The sequence below is a fragment of the Trematomus bernacchii genome, unplaced genomic scaffold, assembly GCF_902827165.1.
Source record: "Trematomus bernacchii unplaced genomic scaffold, fTreBer1.1, whole genome shotgun sequence".
In the NCBI taxonomy this organism is placed as follows: Eukaryota; Metazoa; Chordata; class Actinopteri; order Perciformes; family Nototheniidae; genus Trematomus; species Trematomus bernacchii.
In genome coordinates, this window is record NW_022987727.1 from 183,528 (window position 1) to 209,177 (window position 25,650).

The 25,650-nt window shown below is 41.1% G+C and overlaps 2 protein-coding genes across 2 annotated transcripts; one reads left to right on the forward strand and one right to left on the reverse strand.

Annotated features, from left to right (window-relative positions):
* The first annotated feature begins 66 nt into the window (after positions 1 to 66).
* LOC117494253 (solute carrier family 26 member 6-like) lies at positions 67 to 10,711 on the forward strand. Its single transcript, XM_034145061.1, has 19 exons — positions 67 to 244; positions 1,090 to 1,229; positions 1,882 to 1,992; positions 2,080 to 2,243; positions 2,368 to 2,532; positions 3,834 to 3,986; positions 4,193 to 4,275; positions 4,873 to 5,020; positions 6,483 to 6,596; positions 6,707 to 6,784; positions 6,885 to 6,980; positions 7,085 to 7,191; positions 7,307 to 7,376; positions 8,522 to 8,614; positions 8,772 to 8,882; positions 8,979 to 9,329; positions 9,472 to 9,526; positions 9,727 to 9,857; positions 9,954 to 10,711. The coding sequence occupies exons 1-19, from the start codon at positions 99 to 101 to the stop codon at positions 9,978 to 9,980; spliced, it is 2,343 nt and encodes a 780-aa protein (XP_034000952.1). The 5' UTR covers positions 67 to 98; the 3' UTR covers positions 9,981 to 10,711.
* A 459-nt stretch (positions 10,712 to 11,170) lies between these two features.
* Positions 11,171 to 25,012, reverse strand: si:ch211-117c9.5 (sodium- and chloride-dependent creatine transporter 1). The gene is made up of 14 exons (XM_034145062.1): positions 24,484 to 25,012; positions 22,943 to 23,239; positions 19,445 to 19,576; positions 19,011 to 19,338; positions 18,580 to 18,712; positions 17,174 to 17,308; positions 16,950 to 17,053; positions 14,383 to 14,507; positions 14,146 to 14,258; positions 13,310 to 13,450; positions 12,842 to 12,944; positions 12,653 to 12,753; positions 12,399 to 12,569; positions 11,171 to 12,186 (listed from the first exon to the last, which is right to left on the reverse strand). Exons 1-14 carry the CDS (start codon positions 24,512 to 24,514, stop codon positions 12,058 to 12,060), a joined length of 2,043 nt encoding a protein of 680 aa, XP_034000953.1. The 5' UTR covers positions 24,515 to 25,012; the 3' UTR covers positions 11,171 to 12,057.
* Positions 25,013 to 25,650: the final 638 nt, after the last annotated feature.

Below are 25,650 nucleotides of genomic sequence, written 5' to 3' on the forward strand. Positions count from 1 at the left end.
TCTTGCTATACACTGTGTGGTGTTGTAACAACAAACATCCTCAGGCAGTAGAGGAGGACACTGGCTTTAGGGGGTCTGGTGAATTTGGTCTAGGAAACATGGACACAGAGAAGAAGGACTGCTCCGTTGGGGAGTATTTTGTGAAGAGGAGGGTTCTGGATGAGTTACGTCTGGATGAAGTGGCACAAAAAGGGACTTGGTCCACCAAACCAACCCTGGGAGAACGGCTGAAAGAGTCCCTGAGGTAAAGAAAGAGAAGATGCAGGGGATGGAGGTGTGCAAAAACTGGATTAACTCTATAAATGGATGAATAGAACACCTTTATGCATTTGCAGATGTGTATTTGCATGCTTGTAAATGTCTCTGTAAGGCTTACCTGTACCTCTCACTGCTCACTCAACCTTTTAAAAGTGACACTCATGAATGAGTGAATCTGTTATGAATGAGTTTGTGCATGTAACTGTTTTGCGATCTCAAAGTACAATGCTGGTGGAAAAAAAAACACTGAACAACCGTTTTATGTAATTCGATGAGCAAAGTTCACAGTTTATTGAGCTGTTTTTTAATCGTTGAACGATAACCTGATAACCTATACATCATATAGAACTCTTAATACAAATATCAAGCAATCATATAAACAGGGCACGTTCTTCTAAGATTAAATATATTCTATTCAATTATGATAATGATTATTAAAATGTAGTTACATTTTTGCAGACAAGGACAAACCTCAGGTTCGATGTCACAAGTTGCCTATGCTGGTGTTATCCAATGTGTCCATTTTTTACAAGGGCAGCAGATAAAGATAAACATTTAGCAGGTGTTCCAATTCTCAAGACACAAAATGTTTGAATTTGTTAGCACATCTGTTTTTTTTTTCTAAACAAGCAAAACATTTTTTAAATGTTTCAATATGTTAGATAAGATAATCGCTCTTCAGGGAAACTAATTCAAATGTGCTCACACTGAAATTTGAATGAAGAACAAAACCAAGGACTACAATATACATGTTTTATGTGACTTTTTAGGCAGAAACCCTTGTGTAAAAACAGTCACATTTTAATATGAATAAATATATGACTGTTGCAGGTGTTCGGTGCCCAGACTGAAGCACACCTTGCTGAGCTGGATCCCCGTGCTCAGCTGGCTGCCTCACTACTCCATCAGAGAAAACTTCATCGGGGACTTGATCTCTGGCTGCAGTGTGGGCATCATGCATCTGCCGCAGGGTTTGTATGTGTGAATGTGAACACTGAAGGGGGCTTATCCACATTCAAAAGCTTAGCAAACTTGTCACTTTAAATAAATAGTTTGTCATTTTGGAAAATAACCCACATGTGTACATTTGAAGCTCAATCCAGGAGAGTTTGAGTTTAGCTTAGCATTAAGACTACAAACAAAATGCCAGCATGGTGCTTTACAAATGTAACAAAGTCTGCCCACCAGCCGCTCCAAAGCTTTTTTTGTTGTTCTAGAAATCAAATTGAATGTAAAAATTACCAATTATTGTTTCCCCATATCCCAGGAACTCACTGCTCCTAGCCAGTAAATATCAACAAGTGTTTATTTTTCCCCTTTTAATACAAAAATCTTTGCATGGATAATCAAACAAGATATTATTCAGTAAACTTTAAAGGTACTAGTAGCTCATTTTTTACCTTTTGAGAAACCCAGGGTAGCTTTTTAACCTGCTTCCACTCTCTTTGCTAAGCTAACCGTCTCCTGGTTGAGGCTTTCTACAATAAACAGCTATGATAGTGGTATGGATCTTTCCTTACCCTCAGAGAGAAGTAAAGTTAGTCCATTACCCAACATGTCTTACTTTTCTGAGTGTTTTGACGGCCAAATATGTAACATCATTGCTTTTTTTCTTTGAATCAGGCATGGCATATGCCCTTCTGGCCTCCTTACGCCCAGTGTTTGGCCTTTACACCTCCTTTTACCCGGTTCTGGTCTACTTCATCTTTGGCACTTCCAGACACATCTCCATAGGTGACTAAGAAAACATGTGTGAAAGTGGCAGAAATAAAAAAATACTGAAAGAACTTTAACAAAAATGCTGACGTTTTGTATGTTCAGGAACATTTGCTGTGATCAGCATCATGATTGGGAGCGTGACGGAGAGGCTGGCACCAGACATTGACTTTCCTGCAAACGGCACTAACGGGACAGACCTTGATGCGCGGGATGCACACAGAGTAGAAATAGCATGTTCCCTCACGGTCTTGACGGGAATCTTTCAGGTGTGATTGTGTGTCAATTCTGACCAAATATAAAACTGTTTATGACTGTATCACAGTACTGAGCAACCCTTTTATGTAATATTTCACACATTTTGATAATTTCTCTCTTTCTCTCCATACTTAGATCCTGTTAGGTGTGGTGAGGTTTGGTTTCGTTGTCACCTACCTGTCTGAACCACTGATTCGAGGCTACACCACTGGGTCAGCATGCCATGTCTGTGTGTCCCAGCTCAAGTACCTGTTTGGAGTCAAGCCAGCTCGCTTCACTGGTCCACTCTCCCTTATTTATGTGAGTATGTAAGACATTAAACAATCAGGATACGGATACTGACAAGAGATTGACTGATAGACTAACAGAGGGTAAGCAAGGTTCAGATCATGTTATTAACGCTCAGCAGTAAATACAAGTTTGGCACAACTCAAGGATAAAAACCCAAAAGCATGATTCAAACAAAAGCTGAAGTCTTGACTTACTTAAAAGACAAGGTATAGCTAGGCAAAATCAGGTCATAACACGGGTCATAACACGGGTCGAACACAGGTACTGGCAGGCTAAGATACAAAAACGCTATCTTGCAGCAAACAAGTGGAAGTGGACCAGTATACAGTACAGGATCTACTGACACAAGGCCAGCAAAATGGGAGTGGTAGGGTCTGACATGACAGGAGTTACAACAGAACACAAACAAGCAAACTAAAAAAGAATGATAAGTGTCATAGGGGAACTCACTAACTCACTAACTCACTAACTCACTAACTCACTAACTCACTAACTCACTAACTCACTAACTCACTAACTCACTAACTCACTAACTGACTAACCAACTAACTAACTAACTAACTGACTAACCAACTAACTAACTAACTAACTAAATCACTAACTAACTAACCAACTAAATCACTGGCTAAAGACTTCATTATAGATGTGAGATGTTTATAGTGTACAACAATCTATAATAGTGAAATATAATACCTTTCTAGAGATTCAACAATGCCTGGTGGATATGCTACCGTTACATACTTGAAAGGCAGGTTACTAATAGTGTGTCTGTCAACAAATCAAATAATTAACGGAAACTATATGAACACCATGTTTAACCCCCCTGGTTGCAAAACATCTGGTTGAACATTATGTTCAGCAGCTGGATAGCTTAGCTTAGAAACAGCTAGCCTTGCTCTGTCCAAAGGTTACAAATTCCTTCTATAGCACCTCTAAAGTTGACTTATTAACACATTATATCCTGTTTTGTTTAATCAGTGAAACAAAACCAAAAAAAGAGGAACATTTTCTGTCTACTGTCTACTGATATAATCTTTTTTTCTTTTCCCTGCATGAGGTGTAAATGGGTTATTTTTCCGGTGGGGAGAAGCAACATTAGCAGCTCTTAATACTACAAATTAAAGCCCCAAAAAATATAATATCAGGGGCTTGAGTTAAAAAGACAAACACTTTTGACAGTCTCTTATCATAAAAAGTGGTATTGTATTGTTAAACATTTCTATTTTTGACCGTCCTTTTTCACAAGGTGACATGAGATTTCAACTTCCTCCCTTTCTTTTTTCCTTCTCTCTCCAACTCTTTTCTTACAGACTCTGGTGGATATATGCCGGCTGCTGCCTGAGACCAAAGTGCCAGAGCTGGTGGTCAGCTTGGTTGCGCTTTCTGTTCTCATTGTTGTCAAAGAAATCAATGAGTGCTACAGACAGAAGTTGCCGATGCCCATCCCAATAGAAATCATAGCAGTAAGTAAAAGAGAGAAGAATAGAGGAAACATCTAAGCAGAGATGCTTAGATGTTTCCTCTCTTTTCTTTTGTACTTAGTTGTATTAATGTAATGGTCCAGCAGGGGGCATCTTAATCATAATGGAGGCAATGATGTCCTTGTTTAACACTTGCATGTGCTGAAAATAATGATTTGACAATATTTGCTTGTTCCTGTTTTTAACAGATCATCGCAGCAACAATCATTATCTACTTTGCCGACCTTACAAGTAAATATAACATTGATGTCGTTGGAGAGATTCCAAGTGGGTAAGTTTAACTTTGTGTGTTTAGAGAGGTCAGATTCAGGACAGCTATTCAAGGCTATTCACAAGATCACAACCACAACATTACCACATGCTGTGAAGATAATTAAGCTGTTAACAGTGACACAGCCTGCCTAGAAACAGGGTGTCAGTGTCTTAGTATGAGTGAGTTTTTAAGTGAGTGAGCCAGTAGCTTTTCATAATCATGGAATTCAATAAAATGTGATCCAGTTTCTCCAAAACACTGTAAAGTGTGCGCTCTTCTCCTGGGAGATTGTATGACCCACCAAAGTTACTTAGTATAAGAACAGCCGTTCAGGAAGCAGTGTGGCAATAACAGAGACCCCATTCTCCCTTGTACAAGTCAGTGTACAATGTTTTGAAGCTGTTATTTTATGGTTCAGTAATTACATAATGATGCTTAATGTCAAGAGATTTAACCACCTCTGCGAAAATGTCCTGAGTTGTTTCAGAATACTTACATCCGTCCCACAGAGGGGACATTTCCGTTTGTAGAGCTACTCGTTTATTTGGATTCTGTGTGTTGAGCGAGACAAAAGTGATACAAACCTAAACCACTCATCTTTGCCTCCTGCCCCAGGCTTAAGGCCCCTCGTGCCCCAGATGCCACATTATTCTCAGATGTGATAGGTGATGCTTTTGCAATAGCAATTGTGGGCTACGCCATCAACATTTCTCTGGGCAAAACATTTGCCCTCAAACATGGCTACAAGGTGGACAGCAACCAGGTAAGGAATACATATACACACACAAACAAACACACACACACTGTGGTACTATCAAACATCTGTGAGAGTTTTAATTGTTCCTCTCTGACTCAGCGCTAACAGTGAAGAGTCTAACATTGGCCTAATATTAGACTTCTGCTCGCTCACAGTTGGTCATGACTCACTGTCACATTGGTGGAAACATTTCCTGGATCAAGCCCCACCCCAACAACAGAGCAATTTATTTATTTATTTTTTCTGATGCTTGGTTAATTTAATATATATATATATATATATATAATGTGGACATTTTATTAGCTACGTCAATAGATAAATGTTTTTATCAAAGATTCAGATTGCAACAATAAAAGTGTGACATAACTGCCTGTAGGTCATATTAATGCTGAGCATGATTTTCCAAAGCTGTAAAGAGCAGATTATTAATTTGAATGTAAGTGTGCCTTTGTTTTTCAAAAGCACTTTCTACAAATTGGATTTTACATTCAAGAAATGATTACATATTGCATTTATGTGCAATTTTAGAGAAGAGGTTTCTCTTGTTTCCCCATAGTCTCCATCTACAACTCATATTAGGCAACATCAATTTCTTAATTATATCCTAATAGTAATGACGCACTGAAATTTGATCGCCTAAACCTTTTAAGAAGTCGGCTAAAGGAGTTGGCCATTTAAGCCAGTAATATAAGTCCATTTCTAAATGCCTCAAACATCTCACATGGCATAACGTCATGTTACAAAGCCCTCCAAAGCCGAACACATACATGCATAACACATAGTTGCAGTTTCACTAAGTTCATTTTGCAGTTTATCTATAAAGTGTTGCTTTTGTGTACTCACATCTAGAAAAATGTAGATACAAGCGTGTATAAATGTGATCACAGGTACTATAGAAGAGTACTGTATGTATAATGAAGATGCTATCTTTGGCTTTGTCTTCTGATTATTCATTATTTATGCCAAACCCCGACCTGAGATTGAACTGCACTGTCTTCCGTTTGCTAGAAAATCAGGTCTACTCCAGGAAATAGTCATACAAAGGAAGAACCTTTAACAACCTGTGCTTTCTCTACAGTCAGTATTAAAAAAAAAGCTTATTCTTGTCTATAGCACACAGACTTATTCAGAGGCATGTGACTGCGATCATTCTGTTTTGGAGCGAGGCAGTCTGGGAGCACTCACAGCCTCTAAGAGCTGGCCTCCTAAATAATTAATGTTCAACAAGCTTTATGCAATCAAGTGTGTCTTAAATAAGCTTGGCAATGCTCTCAGCCTGGCAGAAATGTGTTGACATGGCCACAAAGTTAATGAAAACTCAACTTTGTTGCTGACCCCAGGTAACAGCCTATTATATACTAGTACACTAATGGCTAGGATATGAATAGTTTTACATTTGTATCAATATCAAAGGCCATCAGTTTCTCAACCTAAATGTGGTGTTTTTTGCACTTCCTCTTTTATTCAGGAGCTGGTTGCTTTGGGTCTCAGTAACACTGTCGGCGGCTTCTTTCAGTGTTACTCTGTCACTTCCTCCTTGTCTCGCAGCCTCGTGCAGGAGAGCACAGGGGGCAAGACACAAGTAAACACACATATGGGGGAAAAAAGGCCCAAATACCACTGATTATATTTAATTATTATGTCCTACTTGGGGCTTTTTTATGTTGAATACTTTTGTGTGTGTTTTGTCAGGTTGCAGGAGTGATTTCGTCTGTCATCGTGCTCGTCACGGTTTTGAAAATAGGTTCCCTTTTTTCAGATCTCCCCAAGGTAACCCTCTTGATCAGAATCTCTCTTTGCAGATCATTTGTAATGCCCTATAAGGCTGTGGGTTCATATCGATATAACTGTATGTGTTTTTGTTCCTTAGGCTGTCTTATCCACAATAGTGTTTGTGAATTTGAAAGGCATGTTTAAGCAATTCCTGGATGTGCCTCTGCTGTGGAAGACCAACAAGGTTGACCTGGTACGACTAAATCCTCTCTAAGAGTCATTTTGCTCAGTTTATCCTTTTTTTAACCGAATAGCCCTTTGACCCCGCTGACTGTCAGTGTTTCTGCTAACCTTTAGATGGTGTGGCTGGTCACATTCACAAGCACCATCCTGCTCAACCTGGATCTGGGTTTGGCTGTCTCTGTTGGCTTTTCCATGCTAACTGTCATCTTCAGGACACAACTGTAACTACACGCTACTTATTATTAATTAATGATGTATATATGTAAACACAATATCAGATTTTGATGACAATTTCACAGAGCTGCAATAACAATGTCATTTTAAAATACCTTTCAGACCCCGTTACTCTATCTTGGGCCACGTGTCAGGCACTGACCTGTATCTGGACACAGATACCTACAAGGAGGTAGTAATGGTTTTGTGACCAATATAAGTCACACAGTATAATAATCATCCACAGAAAAGTAAAAGATCAACCAAATAGGATGTAAACACTTTTTCTCACCAACCTTTTGGTATTCACCCATATAGATAGCTTTACTTTCTTTTAGATTATAAGATATCTGATTCATTATCTACAGAGTTCACTGTCAACAGTTCATACATTTCTTAAGAAAATAGTTATTCTACATTGTTGTTTCATTTTAGCGGAGTTGCCTGAGGGATGCCAACGTCAGTCATTCCAAACATTTAAGTTATCCTAACAAATATCTCAACAATCACCAGAATGATTGGCACACAATTGGGACATACATTGTTTCCAATGATGACCAAAGTATTGGAAGAATTGCAAAACTAAAGACATACTAATCAAGATTAGCTGTACTGTTTGGTTTAGTGCTAATTAGCAAACATAACAAAAAACACACTATAAGAAGGTGGTGCACAAGGTCAACATTACACCTGCTTTACGAGTGTTAGCATGTTGATTTGAGCATTTAGCTGAGGTACAGCCTTACAAAGCTTCTATACCTTTACGTCTTGTTAAAAGGTCATTTTGCCAATGTTTTGTTTTGTAGCCTTTATTTATCCAGGTTACAAATCCCATTGAGATCAACGATCTCTTTTACAAGGGAGACCTGCGGTACATTGAGTTACACATATAAAAACAAACAGAAAACAAAAAGGACATCACAACATAATTTCAGGGGTATACATTAGCATCTATTTACATTTACAGGTATCCAATAATATTTCATCCAGTCGTGCTTTAAAACGATGCAAGGGAATCAAAATGCTGAGTTTCAATATTTTTTGCATAGTGTTCCAAGCTAGAGGAGCAGCGCTCTTGCTGTGAGTACACAAATAAATCCTTTTACAGATTTGATTTTTGGGTACTCTGTTGGCAACAGAAATCTTACCGTCTATGTCTTTATCTGCATTTTAATATACAACTAAATATAAATGTAAAACCTTATTTCCCCCCTGAAATGTGCACATTAAATGGTGGTAGAACTCCATTTAGCCAAACAATAGCTGAGGGAGGTACAAGATGAACGGAAAGCAGAACAGCACTTTAAAACTCTTCTGCTTCATGTTGTGTCCCTACAGGCTAAAGAGATTCCAGGAATTAAAATCTTCCGTTCATCTACAACCATCTACTACACAAATGCTGAGATGTACTTGGAGGCCCTGCAAGAGAAGGTGTGTGTCCATGAATGTGGAAGTGTGTTTGGGTGCAGGCTTGCATTTGAAATCCCTGTCCGCTGCCTACAGCTCCCTTAATTGCATTCATTATCGCTCTCACTTGTCTCACTTTCCCTTTTTCTCTCTTTAATGCAAAGCTTGGCTTTTTGTGCAGAGTGGAATTGAAATCGGAAAGCTGCTGACGGCAAAGAAGAAGCAAGAAAGGAAACTAAAGCGTAAACAAGAGAAAGAGAAAAATAAAGCCAAAAAGGAGGCAAAGAAACAAGTATGATGCTACATTTTTGAGTTTCAAAGATCACATATTTTATATAAAACTGATAAGTCACTAAATGTTATTTCCAATGTTTCTACCTTTTGGCAGAGAAAAGCAGTCAGACGACTCTCCAAGGACACTTTCTCAGAGATGAATGAGAGGAAAGTCTCTGCAGGACTGAAGGAGCAAAGTCAGGGGGATGTTGTAGCCTTAGGCCTGACAGAAACCTCCACAAATGGCCTTAGTATAGGCCAGGTAAACGAGGCTTACCAGCATGACACAACCATGTCCGACTCAGATTCAGAAACAGGTTACCACGGTGATAACAGCATCAACAATGTATCGCAGCGCGGAAATGAGGAAAAGGAAAGGGCTGTCAGGTCAGGCACGCACAGCATTATCTTGGACATCTCGACCACCAGCTTTGTGGACACCGTCTCTGTGAAGACCTTGAAAAATGTGTGTGTTAATTTCATTTAACCATCATATGTTTAACTAAGTGAATACATGAGGGAAGGGGGAGGCCATTCTTATATGCATTGTTAAAATAATGAATGTCCCACAAAATTACATAAAGTGATACCTGTCTTTTCTTAACCAGATTTTCAGGGACTTTGGAGAGATTGATTTGGACGTCTATCTAGCAGGCTGCCAAGGTGAGCAAACTAGACACAACAAGACAAACCTAATGTCCTAGAGTCAAGGCAATGGAGCTTAGATAATGAATGTGTCAAGGTCTCGGCTTTAGTGGTGTCACATCAGTCAGACATAAATATTTATTTCTATGATCAAATGCTTTACGTCTAATGCGTTCAGACCTCATTGTCATGCATGCCTCTGTGTGGTCAAATATCAGCATGTGTCGTGGAGCAGCTGGAGGCGGCAGGCTTCTTCTCAGAGTCCATCCCAAAGAGCCGGCTGTTTGTCACAGTTCATGATGCAGTGCTTCACATTCTCAAGAAACTGGGCGACACAGACTTCGTCCTTGTGAGTTCATCACTTTCAAAATGACTTCACGTGTCTTTGCTGTGATATATTTTGAAATGTTCTCACCCCTAGCCCTAAATGTTGATGTTTTTTCAGGATGTGTCGTGCAGCACTCAGATGTAACCATCAGGGGTCAGACCGCTCCAGCTCTCTCCATCCTCCTCCTCTTCTTAGGCTGCTGCACGTATCATTGCTCACTATTGGTCGTCATTGTCTCCTCCTCCTTCAGTGGGGGAGAATGCACCACCTTGACATGGCGGCTGGTTGCCATGGCAATACAGGGAGCCGTTGCTGTGGCAACAGGCTTTTTATGATATTGTCTAATGAGATAGCCGGCAATACGTCATTGCAGCTCTCCCGCTCCGTGGCGTGTGTGAGGGACAGAGAAGGGGCGGGGGTTGAGTGGGAGAATGTAACAGTGGACGAATAGGAGACTGTATTTATAGCCTGTGTGAGAGAGTGAGTGAAAGGTTGACTGTAAGGGGAAACTCACATGTGAGAGGTGTTGTTGTGAAAAACGGGCCACGATGCGTGAGCATGTCTGTCTATCAATTTATATTGTTGAACCAACAATATATTCCAGAAAACATTAATAAAATGTGAATATCCAGCAGAGATATGGCCGGGCCATTGCCTCAGAAACGCTTTATCAATCCTTTAATTACAATTCAAAACATTGAAGAATGAACTGAATAGCAGTTAAGGTGTAATAGGCATTTCAGTAGTAGGCGTAGCAGCTTTTAAACACAATGTGGGTGTACTTAGAGTTAGTATTCACAAGTCTGAATCCGCTTACATCTTTTCTATTTTTGGGATCCAGTGTCAATTATTGACATAAATAATTGGAAATAATTATTTGAATAGCCCACCAAAATATATTTGCTCAAGGCCATGTTTTTGTGTTTGGAAGGTCTGGAAAAAGGTGGAATTTAAAATAAATACATTTGATAATCACATTTACTCATGTGTTTATTATGTCTCAATTTGTGGGATGTGGGATGGGACTAATCAATGATCAACCAGCAGAAAACACAGAAATGTGTGTCAGGGATCCTTAAATATTGGTTCCTTGGATGAACCACTCCAATGCAAACAATGTCGAGTGTCGTAAACTACAGAACACTCTCCTTAAGAGTGCTTACTGTTCACCTTTGTTCTACCTGACACGTCAAGTTATCTGTGAAATGTTTGACTAGTTTTTATACCGGTGTAACATATTAAATGTGATTTAACCAGAATAGTTTTGGTACATTTCTAGAGTTAGACAAAGTATGAATGAGACTGTAAATAAAACACTGAAAAAACACATTACATCCGTCTTTATCTGGTCATTTATTGCTCCCTTCCTCACATCAAGGCTCTTTCCCCTCCCCACAACACATTCTCCTGCTCTCTGCACAATTCAGGTTTAAGTTTATCTCCTTCTCTTAAGGTGGAATTACTGATAATCATCCCCTCGAAATATTGTTAACACTGATTCACAGACCCTACAATACACTGGATACTTAAGTTAGCTCATAACACATAGCTGGAAGTGGTGATGGTCTCTTTTTGATAACTATAATTTTCTTTTCTTTTTTTACAAATGGAAGCTGTTCTTTAACAGTTACTTGAGGGAAATAAAGTTGGCAGCAAACTTTGGCCAAAGACAATGTCCAATGTAAATCAAGACACGCCTGCCACGGTCCAACACACGCCCGAACACACCGAACACACACACACATACAGACCATGGCATATCAGCAGTAGATCTTTCGATTAGAATGTTTTTAAAGTATTGTTAGGTCTCTGCTCATCACAAAATGGCATGACACGGGGACGGATGACAGACAGGGACAGAAAGGGAAGATATCGCAGCTACACTGGACACATCACACTTACAGAACAAGACGAGACGGGACAGCACAGAGGCGGGAGCAGAAAGAGCGGGGAGAGTCAGCGAGGTAGAGTCAGAAAGCAGAGCAGGGCGTGTTTCAGTGGTGATGACTGTATGGGTGTGGGTGTGTTTCGGTTCTTCTCCCATCTAATCTTTGGTCGATTTGTCCAGGGCTTCTCCATTCAGGTTTCAAACTGTGGAGGATGTGTAACCAATCTGCACTTTGCTCTTACCAGGCCTGTGTGGTGTGCATGTATTTTGTGTAGATGGTGTGTGCTGACGTCAAGGGCGACCATGGCTCTGTGTTCAGCGGGACTCAGCTCATCAGATGACACTTTCAAAGAGAAGCGTGCTCTTTGTTCCTGCAGGGGGCAGCAGTTTGGCCCCGCTCTCTGGGGCCATGTACTCCATGTGATGTCGGCCCCAAACGGGTGTAGTTAGGTGCTTCCAGCGCTACGTGGAGAAAGACAAGAGCATACAGACAGTGAGCTGTTTATGGGACAGATGCTTCCGCCTTCTCTAATGAGCAATGATGAAATCAACAGAGCAAATAACAGACAGGTGAGCATGGGCGGTACCCAAGGAGACATTTCTGTTAATTACAAACAGTAATGCATGCACAAGAGAATGTGTGAGTGTACACGCCTGCACCCAGGCATACTGACCTCCCGAAAAGATCCTTTGCAGCGCAGTAGTTTGTAGAGAACGGTGACCGGGATACAGAGCATTGAGGAAAGGGCCAATATCCAGCCAAGCACTTCGCCCCACAGGGGGTAGGTGTACACTGTGTTGTAGGTAAGGGGTTTGTAGTTCACCACATGGAAAATGAACACTGACTGTAATAAAAAAAGGCAGAAATATCATTGGTTTGCAACAGGCAAGGTACAATTTGTATAAAAACAAACAGAGAAGCACTTACCACACAGACTAAAGGTGTGATGTAGGACCAGCACCACTTCATGTAGGGGAGGGGCTGATAGCCGATCATACGAGCCACGTCATCCATGAAACGGTCCGCGCCTGACAGAAATGACATCAGGATGTTGTGATAGTTTGTTGGTTTGAGCGGTTTGCGTTCTTGTATTGTAATTGTGTGGCACTATCTCACCATAGACCCAAGCAATCACCACACACTCCCAGAAGGCCTGCCACAGCAGAGTGATGCCACTGGCAGAGTAGTAGTCAAACAGCTGGAAGACATACATCCCTCCCTGCCAGAAACAAAGAGAGCAGTCAAGGCCATCTTGTTAATACTTTATGACCTATTTCTAGCCTCGTCTCCGCTGTTTAGGCTTTCATCCAAGTTCATTCCTGGCAATGGCTCCTGTGCCGAGCATTAGTTTTTTTACAGAAAAATTTAAATAATCTTTTAGTACAGTAGCAAAAATAATCTCAAGATTAGGTAAGAGACTGGACTTTCATTTAGTTTCTACATTGGATTGTATTTTGCCTAGAAGGATGTTGTGTTATAATAATCTGATATGTATATTAATATGACAAACTCAAAATGACAACCTGCCTAATGCTAAAGAATGAAATATCTAAGGTCAAGAAGTCAAGGAAATCCCAACCGTACCTCAGTGACCATGGATATGTCGATCAAGAAGCAGATGACGCAGCAGATGGCCGCTACCACCTCTCGCCGCAGGGAGCCCATGGCAGATTTAGGCGGTAGCATGTCCATAATTCCCGTGATCAAACCCTCTACCCCTACAAACTGAAACAGAGTATAGAGAGGGCAGAGAGAACAAGACAGGGACATTTTGAGTGAGAGAAGGAGAGACACAAAGATAAAAAAGGGAAGTTAGTCGGGGATGTGAACATAATCTTAGTGTGTTCTTTAGGTGATATTTAGGTGACACCCCTCCTCAGTCCCCTTATGCACAAATCGCTTACTTGTATCTTTGCTGAAACATATTTTCAAACCCTTAGAATTAAGACGTAAGACGGCCACTTGGCTATTGTTTTACATCATTTACTTGAAACAACAGCATATGCATGGCTAACGTGGCTATGGCAGGAAAGGGAGAGCGGTGGATGGAATGGAAAGAGAGAATGGAAACTAGGAGTAAATGAATGGATGGATGGGAGAGTAGACAGACGCTCTCTGTGTGAATCATACAGAAGCTCATTGACAAATCCCTGGGCTGTAAAACAATGGATGTAGGCACACAAACAGGCTGCTAAGAAATGCAATGCTCAAACTGGACGTGATGGGTCTAGACTGCTTGTGTCGCACTTGTAAGAGTCAGTGAGGGAAAGTGAAAGAAATGTACATTAGCTATCTATTCTTCCTAATGCGCGAGGGATTTAAAAAGACAGCAAAATAAAGAATCACTTACAGTTCCTCTAAGCCAAGGGGTTATCCCAACCCTTTTAAAGTGTATGTGAACAATCAGAAATCGTTATTACCTGGCTGTCCAAGCCCAGTACTAGCAACATAAAGAAGAAAAGTGCCGCCCAAACTGGCGCCAGAGGCATTAGAGTGACAGCCTTGGGGTAGGCTATAAACGCCAGGCCTGGACCTGCACATTAACAGAGAGAGTCAGAAGCATAAGGTGTCAAGGGCATTATAGCTCAAACTGTCAATACTCAGCTCATTGAATTGTGTTATTAGGCAGCAAAATCACAGGGAAACTGTATTCTTACCACTCTCAGCTACTTTACTGATGTCCACTCCTTGCTCTGCGGCCATGAAGCCCAGCACAGAAAACACCACAAAGCCAGCAAAGAAACTCGTACCACTGTTTATCATGGCCAGCAAGAAGGCATCCCTACAGAGAAATATGGAGAGTACGAAAGATAAAGGAAGACGGGAAACAGAACAGAGAGACAGACATTGTGAGCAAAGAATTATAATATGCTGTAACCAGAGACTCGCATAACATACTCAAGACAAATATTGGCAACAGATGAGATGGGCTGAGAGGATCAATAGCAATTCCTCTAAAAGCTACTGTTGTCTTTGTGGAAGGAAGGTAGAGAGCAGACAGCAAAGAGGTCAATGAGTCCGTCAAGTCTGTCTCTAAAGGGGGGAGAGAGTACATGGAAACCCCTTTGCACTTCTTGCTAAATATGTCTAACATCATGATAATGCATGCATGTATAATTCAATTATGTTGGAGATGTAATTCTACGAAGTGAACAGCATCCCTCTTATCCGGTGTACATAGCGAGGAATGACCTTCTGTTTATCCTGACAAGTGACGTTTAGCTAGCAACACCGGCCAACAATCCTTTCTGATATGAAGAATGTATAAACAACAGTTGCACCACGATGGTTATTATGACGCTGTAGCAGCTGTGTGGGGGAACAACCTCCACTCAGTCTACGCTCAATACAGCCTCTCAATCTGAAACAGTGCCCCAATGTGAATAATCAAAACAAGGGAGAGTGAGTGTTTGTGTTCAAAAAGCAGTCTATAAGCACAACAATTAAACAAGATTAAAGTCAATAGCCCCACTAGGAGCCCTATGAGGCGTCAAGGCTCATTACACACCAGGAACACAAGTTGGAGTTAAAGCCTTTAATCAAACGTTGCAAAGGTATGTGAATAGAGGGTTTCCAAAACTATTTGACAATCCGCCAAGCAATTCTGAAGCAGCACACTTTAAGCCCTTTAAGGTCACTTCTACTTTGATCTGAATGCTCCATGTAGAGGTACTATTTCATTAGTGTACAGGGTACTTTGTGTATTGTGCACATATTACCAACTGTGTCAACAACTATTGGATGCTTCTGATGTTTTTATTTTTGTTGTTTTTGCCTGTCCTTGTTTGTCTACTCTCTCTCATACTGTAAAGCGTTTTTGAGTTCCAGAAAAGCGCTATATAAATATAATTTATTATTATTATTATGTGATGTTTTGCATGTTATGTATGTATGCAACATGAATATTTCAAGTTAAGCATGTAACACCAAGAAAAACATTGTCTCATAGTTTAGCATGCTTCACTAACATTAGTCATGTTAAGACTGCTAATGTATCAATATTAATGTCAATCTATCCAGTGCTTCAAGATATTTCACCCTGAACCAAAGTCTTGGACTAGCAGATTGATATTATTACCCCGGCATCCAAATTGGTAGCATGGCTAAAAATACCCGCATGTAATCAAGCTATGTGGTTTTAAAGCAAGTGAACAAGTCAAAAAATGTTGTACTGAAACCAAGTAAATGTACTTTATATACACATCTCACCAGCTATTCCTGGGCTACTCCATGTGTCTGTGAGAAACTGAGCTGAGCAAACATACCTCAGAATCTGAACTCATCTTTTGACTTCCAATTAAGGTCAGGGTTGAGCAAAATGTGAGATGGTAGGATATTCATGAGGCTCCTCCTATTATGGGCATTCCACATAAGCAAGCAAGTGCTGATCTACAGAAAAAATCCCTAATACTGCTACGGGGCTCAAGACCTCCTAACAGCCATGATATGTTTACATATCTGAGCTTGTTCCACATTCAAAGCATCTTTACATCCCCCGCACACGTCTCCGGACAATGGGAGACCGAGCCTTCTGCTCATTCGCCCCGCGCCTCTGGAACTCCCTCCCAGATCAGCTGAGATCTGCCCCTTCCACCGAGGTCTTCAAAACCGGCCTTAAGACCCTCTTCTTTCGGCAGGCCTTCCAATAAACTTTGAGCATGGTACACCTGGAGTACTGCCATTTTTATCGCTATCTCCGACTTTTATTTGATTTATTATTATTTATTTTTTTAATCTCTCAAATGTTATCAGTGTCCTTTGTTGTGAAGCGCTTCGAGATTTGTCTTGGCAGATGAGAAGCGCTATATAAATTAAATGTATTATTATTATTATTATAATAAAGACACTGCTATTATTCTTCCTGGCTGTGTAATCACTTCTATTTTGAAGTACTCTACATCTGAAATGTTATTAATGTGCTATGGAGTCTTTGGGCCTTTTATCTTCATTCCTGGCACACCCATACAGAGCAGGGTATTCAAGGCTAATGGTTGTTCTCAGTAGCCATTTATTTTTAGGAGAAAAGGAACCAATGTTTTTATGTGATTGTAAGTAAAGATAGACAGAAGAATGTCTGTTATGAAAGAAATGTAGTGCACATTAAGACTTTTTCTGCTTCGTTTGATACTACTCTACAGTGGGACGGCAGGACACTGTCTGATGCTGATGTCGGGCCTCCTTCCAGTGACATGCGCGTCTGATTTTATGTGGTGTATAAACTCACTGGTAACAGTTGTTATGGAAGCGATTGTAGCTGCCCAGCGCAGTCAGGGCACCCAGGCCGATGGCATAGGAGAAGAAAATCTGAGTGCCTGCATCAATCCACACCTGTGGACAAAATAACCAGAATACTTCACAGTCTGTTTACTATATTTCTTAGATGTTAACATACTGCTCCAGACAATTGTATAGGAAAGCTAAAATACAAGTGTACAAAGAGGGGTATACCTGGGCTTCTCCAAGTTTGGACCAGTCTGGTTTAAGGTAGTAAACAATCCCATCTAAAGCTCCAGGTAGAGTGACTCCGTGGGCCAAAAGTACGACCAGAACCAGGTAGGGGAACAGAGCTGTGAAGTAAACAACCTAGAGGAGATGGAAAAAGAGAGCTGTGAAGTACACTTCTAGATACTGTAGGACCAATGTGTAAAGTTTACTTGGGATTGGGGAGGTGAAGTTTGAGTGCTATGCATTAAAACTTGAATTAAGTGAAAGTAGAAACTCCACAGTTAACCAATAAAACATTTAAACCCCTCACATTACAAGCAAGTACATAGCAAGATGCAGTTAAATGGTGAATTTAACAGGCTATTTGGAAAAGTTTAGTGCTTATCAACATGGTTCATCAGCTATGGTCAAATGTTTCAATGTAACTGCACCTAAGTATGTTTTATCACTTTGATTAAGCAATTACCTGCTTTGCAAATACTCAAGTCTTAAGTAGAAGCCCATTAGGTCCTTCCTGTAGATGTGTAATGGGCCCTGTCATGTTACTTTGAAGAAAAGGTAGCCTGTAAATGGAAAGCCAGACAATTTGTAAACCTCCTGCAATAGCAGGGGTTTTTGGCAGACCTTTCCAGAAGATATTCTTTGTCAAAATATGCTGAGAAAGCCGCCCCCTGATACCTAATAGAAGCATTAAATCCCAGCTAAATCAGTATGGTAGGAGCAAAGTAGTGAGAAAGCACATATTTGCCTTGATCTACGGTGAACATGCGCAGAAAAGCCCCTTTCCAGTTCTCAAACATCTACATAGAAAGTTACTAATCGGCTTACAGCTGGCTGGCTCAATCGCCTTCATTATTTTTTCCCTCGTTCTATGAGCTTTGGCTACTCTAGAGACACAAGTATGCAAACACAGACGTCTCCATATGCTCCTAAATAAAGATGCATTCATTATCACAATGTTTCAGAGCACACATGTAAAAAAGTACGAGATAATCTCTTTTATACTACTATCATTTTAAACATTATGTAGAATAAGACAATAAGATTATAGCCTGACCTAAATATCACACTGGATATTGCATAACACCAAACTGAAAAAAAGCTACAACACAAATTAGCAACCTTCAAGAATGCACATGTGCTAATGTTATACTGTTGTTGGGCCTTTCAGTCTAGACACTGATCCTCTCACTATACCAAAGCTGATTTGTGGCCAAAGGGCAAAATGCTGCAGTTATTTAAACCTTGACATAAAGCCCTTGCAAATATAATTCTGCACTCAATAACCCCTTAAAGTGGCAAGTAATGTTTCATATACAGTAAACGTATTAAGCAATGAATACTAATCTGCACTCCATAAAGCCTTACAGTGACATGTCATATAATTGTACAGCCAGAAAACACTTTACCTTGCCAGTAGATTTAACTCCTTTCCACATGCAGAAGTAAACAATGATCCAGGTGACTATGAGACAAAGCACCAATTCATAGCTGATGTCACCAGGCTCGTCCAGCCCACCAGAAAGACGGAGCACTTTACGTCTAAGAAAAAGAAAATAAAGATATAAAAAAGGGTGACAGCAAGTTAAATTACGTATCGTCCTATTAGGATTTTATAAATGCCAGATAGATGCCAGAACAATTTTGTAACTGACTTGAAAGCATCAGATGAGCAGAATACAAATCTGGAAGCTGGGTGCGAACCACATGAACACATTGCTAACACCCCTCAAATTAAATTTGGCAGTAGATGAGTGTATTCCAATCTTAATGGCTTCGAGTCAAGACTGCATACTTGCTGCTCAACCCCATGAAAATTCCCAGACAAGGTATAACATACTCCCAGAACTCGATGACTGGCGAGCGCATGCCCTCAGTATCCGTGCAGTTTCCACTGAGGAGGAGCTGGGCTGTGGACAGGTTCAACAGGGGGGTGGAGGAGAGGAGGTTGGCAGAAGATGAGGACAGAGCCTGCTGCGCGACACTGCGGTTGTAGCAGGAGCGGCGAAAGTCCTGTGTACAGTTGGGGGTGTTCCAGGGGTGTCCACAAGTGGCCCAGGGCAGCTCGTTGGTGAAGGAGTGGAAGAGAAAGTAGAGGCCCCACACGAGAATCATGATGTAGTAGGTGTTACAGAAGAACACGATCACCATCGAGGCCAAGCCCAAACCTGACAGTGAGAGAGAGAGAGAGGAAGGTTTGTTAGGAGGTTGTGATGAATCAGAGGAAATTAAATGTGTTTTTGGTGCGTCAGACATGCTAACATACACAGGTACCTTTGAAGAGGGGTGCGATGTTCCAGGCAGAGACCCCTCCCTGCTTCATGAATTGTCCCAGTGCTATCTCCAGGAAGAAGACTGGGATCCCTCCGATGAACACTATCAGCAAGTAAGGGATCAGGAAAACCCCTGCAACACACAAAACACATATTTATTACATAGGATCAAATAATAGACACTTTACCGTATGACCTATCTGTGTTTATGTCCACTACAAACAGCAATTGTTGACTGAGGGTTAAATGGCTCGGTTTATCTGACAGTTAATTGTCATGTACTACAAGCGATGCATTTAGTAAACAAGTGTTTTTGGGTGATTGATCTTGTTAAATCACTCCCTTTAGATTTGATGTTGATGTTAATTAAATATGTCTGACATTAGATTCAAATGTGTTGTTGTACATATTTAAAACGTGTGAAATGAAAAGGCAGAAAGGCAGACACAGAGAGAATCATTATGAGAAAGAGGTTTGTTAATGTAAATAAAGAAGTAGTAGTAATGACATTTCATTAACATTACTTTAAGTTTTCATATTAAAATCAATACTGAGTTTTGTATTGTTTAACTATAAGAACCAGGCTCATTAAGTATGTCCAGCTCTGGAAGAAAAATATACTAGCAGAGCTTTAACAGCCAGAAATCTGAGGTAAAATCAGGTTTAACGTTTTTAAGGACACAAGCTGCACAAACATCGGCACGGCTCTAACAAACCAAGCACTCGACACAACAAGGAACAGTTGAGAGCAGGAGGAAGCAATAAATGAAAAAGTGCAAAAGTCAGAGAGGAGGACAGACAAGGCCACAGATAAGAGATACATTGGACGTGTATAAGCCAGATAATCTATTCCACAGAAATGTTTGGTACGTGCTGCCCTTGAACTTGAAAGATGCATGGAGAGCAGGCAGATCAAGTACTATCAAATGGACATGGGGAAATGAAAATAGACTCCAGCTCGGGTTATTAGCCCTGATTGAGGCATCTAGAACTTCATTTCGATTAGAAGCAGATTGCCAAGGGCAAGGGGTTCGTACTCAGTGTTTTCTATAAATAATCTCATTTTGAATTCTCATTCTGTAGCAGAAGCTTGCTCTGATCAGGAAGACACAGCAGAAGAAAATATAGGAAAAAGGGCGGCATAAGACATTTCATTCACGAAATCCAATCACAATAATTTGGTCTGAATAGTAATATACTCTGGGTGATGCCACAACAGTGCGCAGATGGGAGGGAGTCACATGACCAGCTATGACGCAGAGCAGAAAGAGGCTAGGAAGAATGGAGGGAAAGATATATACATCACAAGACAGGGAGAAAAGCTGAAACAACGCTGTGTTAGCAACAAATACAAAAATGATACACCAAGGCATCCCCCTGGTTGGCAACAACAGTGCTATTGATTGACTATTTGAGCCTCATTCCGTCCATCATTTTCTTGATGTCATTCTCTGAGAGCAGAGGGCTGCAGCCATATAAGGAAACATTCATGAGTGTGTGAGGAGCAAAGGGGTGGGAGAGTGAGAGAGAGAAAAAGAGATCCAATAGGAGGCGAGAACGAAATGACTGGGGAAAAAAGCTTGTGCTGACATACCCCAATATATCGGCCCAAATCACAGAGGAACTGCAACCTTAATAGGCTTAAGTAAATCACCTCTAATCATAAATGGAGCCGACACATCAGGCCTAACAACTTAGTTAGAAATAAATTAGATTAATTCCACGCATTTACAGTACATTCAACTATTACTTTCTCCAATAGACGGTGTCCTTGTTTCAGTAACAAGTAGGTCGGGCTAAGACACCTGGCGCTTATCTCATATTGTTGATGTGTTAGGTGTACCGCAGGCATAAATGTAGCGCTGAAGCGGATAAAGCGGGTGCTGACACTAAGAGGGGAGGAAAGGACGTGCACGGTCACAGGACGGTTATTGTGTGACACATCCATTAGCCTCCTTATCAGAATAAGAGTGGGAGAGAGCACCTTTGTATGCAATATGAGTGCTGGGCAGGAGCACAGGGGGTGGACTGTGTGAGGCAGGCCATTGTTATACGATACCAGAAGGTGGGTATCAGAGCAACGGGTCACAAGACTAACTCACATTAGAGAGAGGGAGGGCTGGATTAACACACTAACACAGCAGCACATTGGTTTTGATTTCAACAAATCACGTTGTAAAAAAGTAGGAAAGTGGGCAGGGCCGGCAGAGATAAGAGAATTCAAGGCTAATATCTGCAGTCAGTGCAGGTTACTTTTGGACAAGCTGGCATAAATGAAAAAGGAGAGGGTGTGGGGAAAGGTATATAACAGCACATCTAACATGTATGCCAGAGAGAGAGCGGCAGGAACACTGTAGAGAAACTTGTACTAAGTACGCTGTTAAGCAAATGTAAAGCATAAAGTGAAACCACGTGGGTAGGCAGGGCTCTGCAGCTACGTGCTCAACTACACGCAGACCTGGCCTCCACTGCCTCTTACCTTTATTTCACTTTCACTTGAGCTAGTGAAAGTCTTCTGTGTTCAACAGTATTTGAGTTGATCAAAACTGTTTCAAACTGACTAGCAACATATCAAAATTATTCTTCAAATAGGGAAGCTTATTTTAAATGCTTGACATTTTAATTTATTATATTATTATTGCTAGAAAAATGTAGTTCTAAACTTGATCCCTTTTTAGCAGGTTTTTGATTATATTTCAAGAGTACTGAAGGAATCTGGATGACACTGCATTTAAAACTAGAAGACAAGTTCAGCACTCAGTTTCAGACCCTCTCTTTGTGGATAGTGGAATTCAACACCAAGAGACCCTGTTGAGAAGACCATAGGAAAAGGAGATTTGCTAGCTTAAAAAATAAAATGCCTCCTCCAGGTGATCCTCAGTGGTGTTTGCTTAGCCCTCTTTTGTTCACCCTAAAGGTTATGAACCTTGCAGAGTGGTAAGATGTATGAATATTTTGAATGACAAGTTCAAAAGAACTGCTATACAAGAAAAGCTCACAATTTAATATGAAGTACTCCATGACCTTTTTCTTGCACATTAGCATTTTAAACCCCTCAGTAGTTTTAGAATGAATCATTCATAATTACATAAATTGGCCTAAGACATTTGAAAGGGATAGTCCTTAGGTGATCATGAGCAGATTTTCAGAACATTTGCTGGAAGGGTAAATAAGGGATAACAAAAAAATCAAGAAAACATCAAACTTTGGAGCGGATCCAGATCATGGGATGGATACTGTAATTATGTTACACTTTTGTACACATTGCGAGGTTGGGCATTTGCTCCAAGCCAGAAAGTACAAAACGTATTTTCTTTGGCATCCATGTTGTTACCATAGTACGACCTACAGCTCATAGACTGACCTCTCAACACGTGAATGCACCATTGAACTTGGCAGAGGTGTGCTGAGAATCTCTCTGATAGCCATTCTAGTGTTCATGTGTGTGTGTGCATAAAGCAGATGCCTGTATTAAATACACTGTGCTCTTGAAGCTTACCTCCTCCGTTCTTGTAGCAGAGGTAAGGGAACCGCCACACGTTGCCCAAGCCGACGGCAAAACCCACGCAGGACATGATGAAGTCCATCTGTCTGGTCCATGTTTCTCTCTCCGGAAATGGTACTGCTACAGCCCCATTTCCAGTCCCAGACCCATCCTGCGTATGCAATGGGCCAGCTCCTCCGCCCTCACCACACCCTGGGTCAGCTCCGGACACAGACACCAGGGGGCGAGCTGACCCCCCGCCCTCCTCCTCGGAGAGGGTCCCTGCCTCCAATTGGGGGAGACTTATTTCACCTGGACAGAAAAAAATATATACAATGGTCAGATAAAAAAGATTGCCAATAGAAGGACAGCAATGAAGGAGAATAACTTATAAACAGATACAGAATTCAGTATGACTGAGTGTTAAATATACACATTCATAAATTCACATCACATGCCAGATCAACCAGTCTCCTATGCTAGACTTGCACTGAATGGAAGAGTGAGACTGCACGTTTTTCATTCATTGTAATAAAGCTGCACTACAACTGAGTGTACAACCTTCATTAGGATCTAATGTATCATGTATTTTGTTAACTGCCTCCACACAATTAGTATTTGGGCTAAAATCGTGTTGCACTGACGTGTATTGTCATCATTGAGCCTTCCCCTGATGTGCATGTCTTACAGAGTGATTGGTGTGCTGCAGTACAACACAGCAGAGCCGGTTCAAGGTAGATTTTAAGATCCTCTGTCACTGTTATTGTATCTATTCCACATGCGCACTCTCAACACAAACAAAAGCAATGTGTCGCTTCATTAGTGCCATTCTGAACATCATCATCAGCTGCTCTGTGCTGGATGCAAAGCAAGGCAGCTGAATCCAGATCAGAGCAGTTTGAGGGGGTGTATGAACAGAGGAGGGGAAAAGAGTGGGGAAGGTAAGAGACGTCAGCATTTATAGAGCAACTTCATAAGAGGATACCTGTGGTTTAACATCACTTGTGTGAGGTATACCTCCACACAGTATGTCCTTATTTAAATCAAAACAAATGCCTAGTTACGGTTAAAAATACACATTTTGTTCTTGGACATTTATAAGTTTATGTAAAGATGATAAACCCTAAATAAATACTCACTTCTCCTTGGAAGCAGACTGCTTTGTGTACTTGGGTCACCTCATTTTACTAAATGAAGATGCTCTCATGATACTGATGTAAAACGTGTTGATGGTTAGTTTGAAGAATAACAATCTTCTGCTTCACCATGACTGACACCTGTTCAACACCATATTTAGCTTTGAAAGGACTTCTGTGCAGTTGAGTCAGCTGTGGTGGAAAGTTTATTTTAAGATGAAGTGTATGTGTGTTGTGATGAATCCAGACAGAGGCAGGTTAGGCGCAGTTTGGTGTGTGGGTCTGCTCTCATCCACTAAACAGCAACTGAAGCAAGCATGCTCCAATTCATGAGCATGTGGTGATGTTCTAGCTAGTGGTTGAATCATACGGCAAATAATCAGTCATTATTAGGCAGTGGAGGTCACACATCATACTCACCTTGGCTGTTCTCCTCTAACTCTGGTGACATGTTATTCGGTATCGACACAAAAATAGATCTCTTCTTCTTTTTAAGCTGATGTTAGAGCCAGGGGCTGGTGAAGTTTGATAAATGCGCCTGGCTAACAGGGACCCCGTTGGTGTCACAGAGGCACAGGGAGATGCAGCCTTGGTACGCAGTGCCCTGGTTGTCTTTTTGATTTACTGAGTTTGTTATTTCACCTTATTGAACATCAAAAATCGCAGTTTTTGTGATTAACACAGGTTAGGACCCCTCAGCTGAGAGATGGACAATTTCACTAGGCGCCGCGGTCAGTTCAGCCGTTGACAAAGGAGATTCAAAAGCAGTCGACGAAGCACTTGAAGGTAAGCCTGAAGAATCTCATGGATAACGGTTAAATGAAAATGATACCGGGCCTTGAGTTGACGCTTTCTTGGATTGAACAGTCCAGTCAGATGTCCATGAACCTGTTCATGATGCGGCTGTTTCGACGGAGGAAGAATGCGATCTGTTCCCCGGTCAGTTAGCTGTGACGGACGCTCCCCCCCGCCCCCCGCGCCGCCGGCTGACGTGATTGGCTGAAGCCAGCAGAGTGCGGTGCGCACAGCATCAGCAGCAGCACTCCGTCAGAATGAGAGGAGTCACAAGGATGGGTTTATTACACTGCATACGTCCTTGACCTGAAATCACACAAATAACTGCACATACATGCCCCTTACAAGCGCTGTCTGGAGTGGTTTTGCACTGCTTATTTTCTCCATATCTCGTGACGGCGTCGCAAGGATGTTTTGCAACTTGGGGTAGGAGCCCAAGGTGCAACCAGGGGTTCAAGATGGACCGCAAACACATAAACTGTAACTTTAGCAAACATGTTATAGGCTTATTTTCTTTACCTCCCATCACGTAGTTAACAGTTAGCCGATTAATCCTTAAAGAGCTCTCCTGGAACTATGTAGCTATAATCTTCACTTAACTGAGCGGGACTACACTCTTAAGTGTAAGGGGGACCCTTTTGCATTAACCTTCTAAATGTAAATCTAAAGAGACACATACCAATAACATATACGAACCAAAAATGCCATACAGAGACACAAAACAACCACAAAGACATGCAAAGCAAATACAAAGAGAAGCTAGCAACTTAAAAAAAAAAAAAAAGGCGAAAC

Excerpts from the sequence above, each read along its gene's own strand:
- LOC117494253 (XM_034145061.1), top strand. The coding sequence starts at position 99 with ATGGACACAGAGAAGAAGGACTGCTCCGTTGGGGAGTATTTTGTGAAG. Across the intron at positions 245-1,089 it reads CGGCTGAAAGAGTCCCTGAG|GTGTTCGGTGCCCAGACTGA; the intron begins GTAAAGAAAGAG and ends TGACTGTTGCAG. Across the intron at positions 6,785-6,884 it reads TTTTTTCAGATCTCCCCAAG|GCTGTCTTATCCACAATAGT; the intron begins GTAACCCTCTTG and ends TTTGTTCCTTAG.
- si:ch211-117c9.5 (XM_034145062.1), bottom strand. The coding sequence starts at position 24,514 with ATGTCACCAGAGTTAGAGGAGAACAGCCAAG. Across the intron at positions 19,339-19,444 it reads CATCGCACCCCTCTTCAAAG|GTTTGGGCTTGGCCTCGATG; the intron begins GTACCTGTGTAT and ends TCTCACTGTCAG. Across the intron at positions 12,945-13,309 it reads ACATATCCATGGTCACTGAG|GGAGGGATGTATGTCTTCCA; the intron begins GTACGGTTGGGA and ends TGTTTCTGGCAG.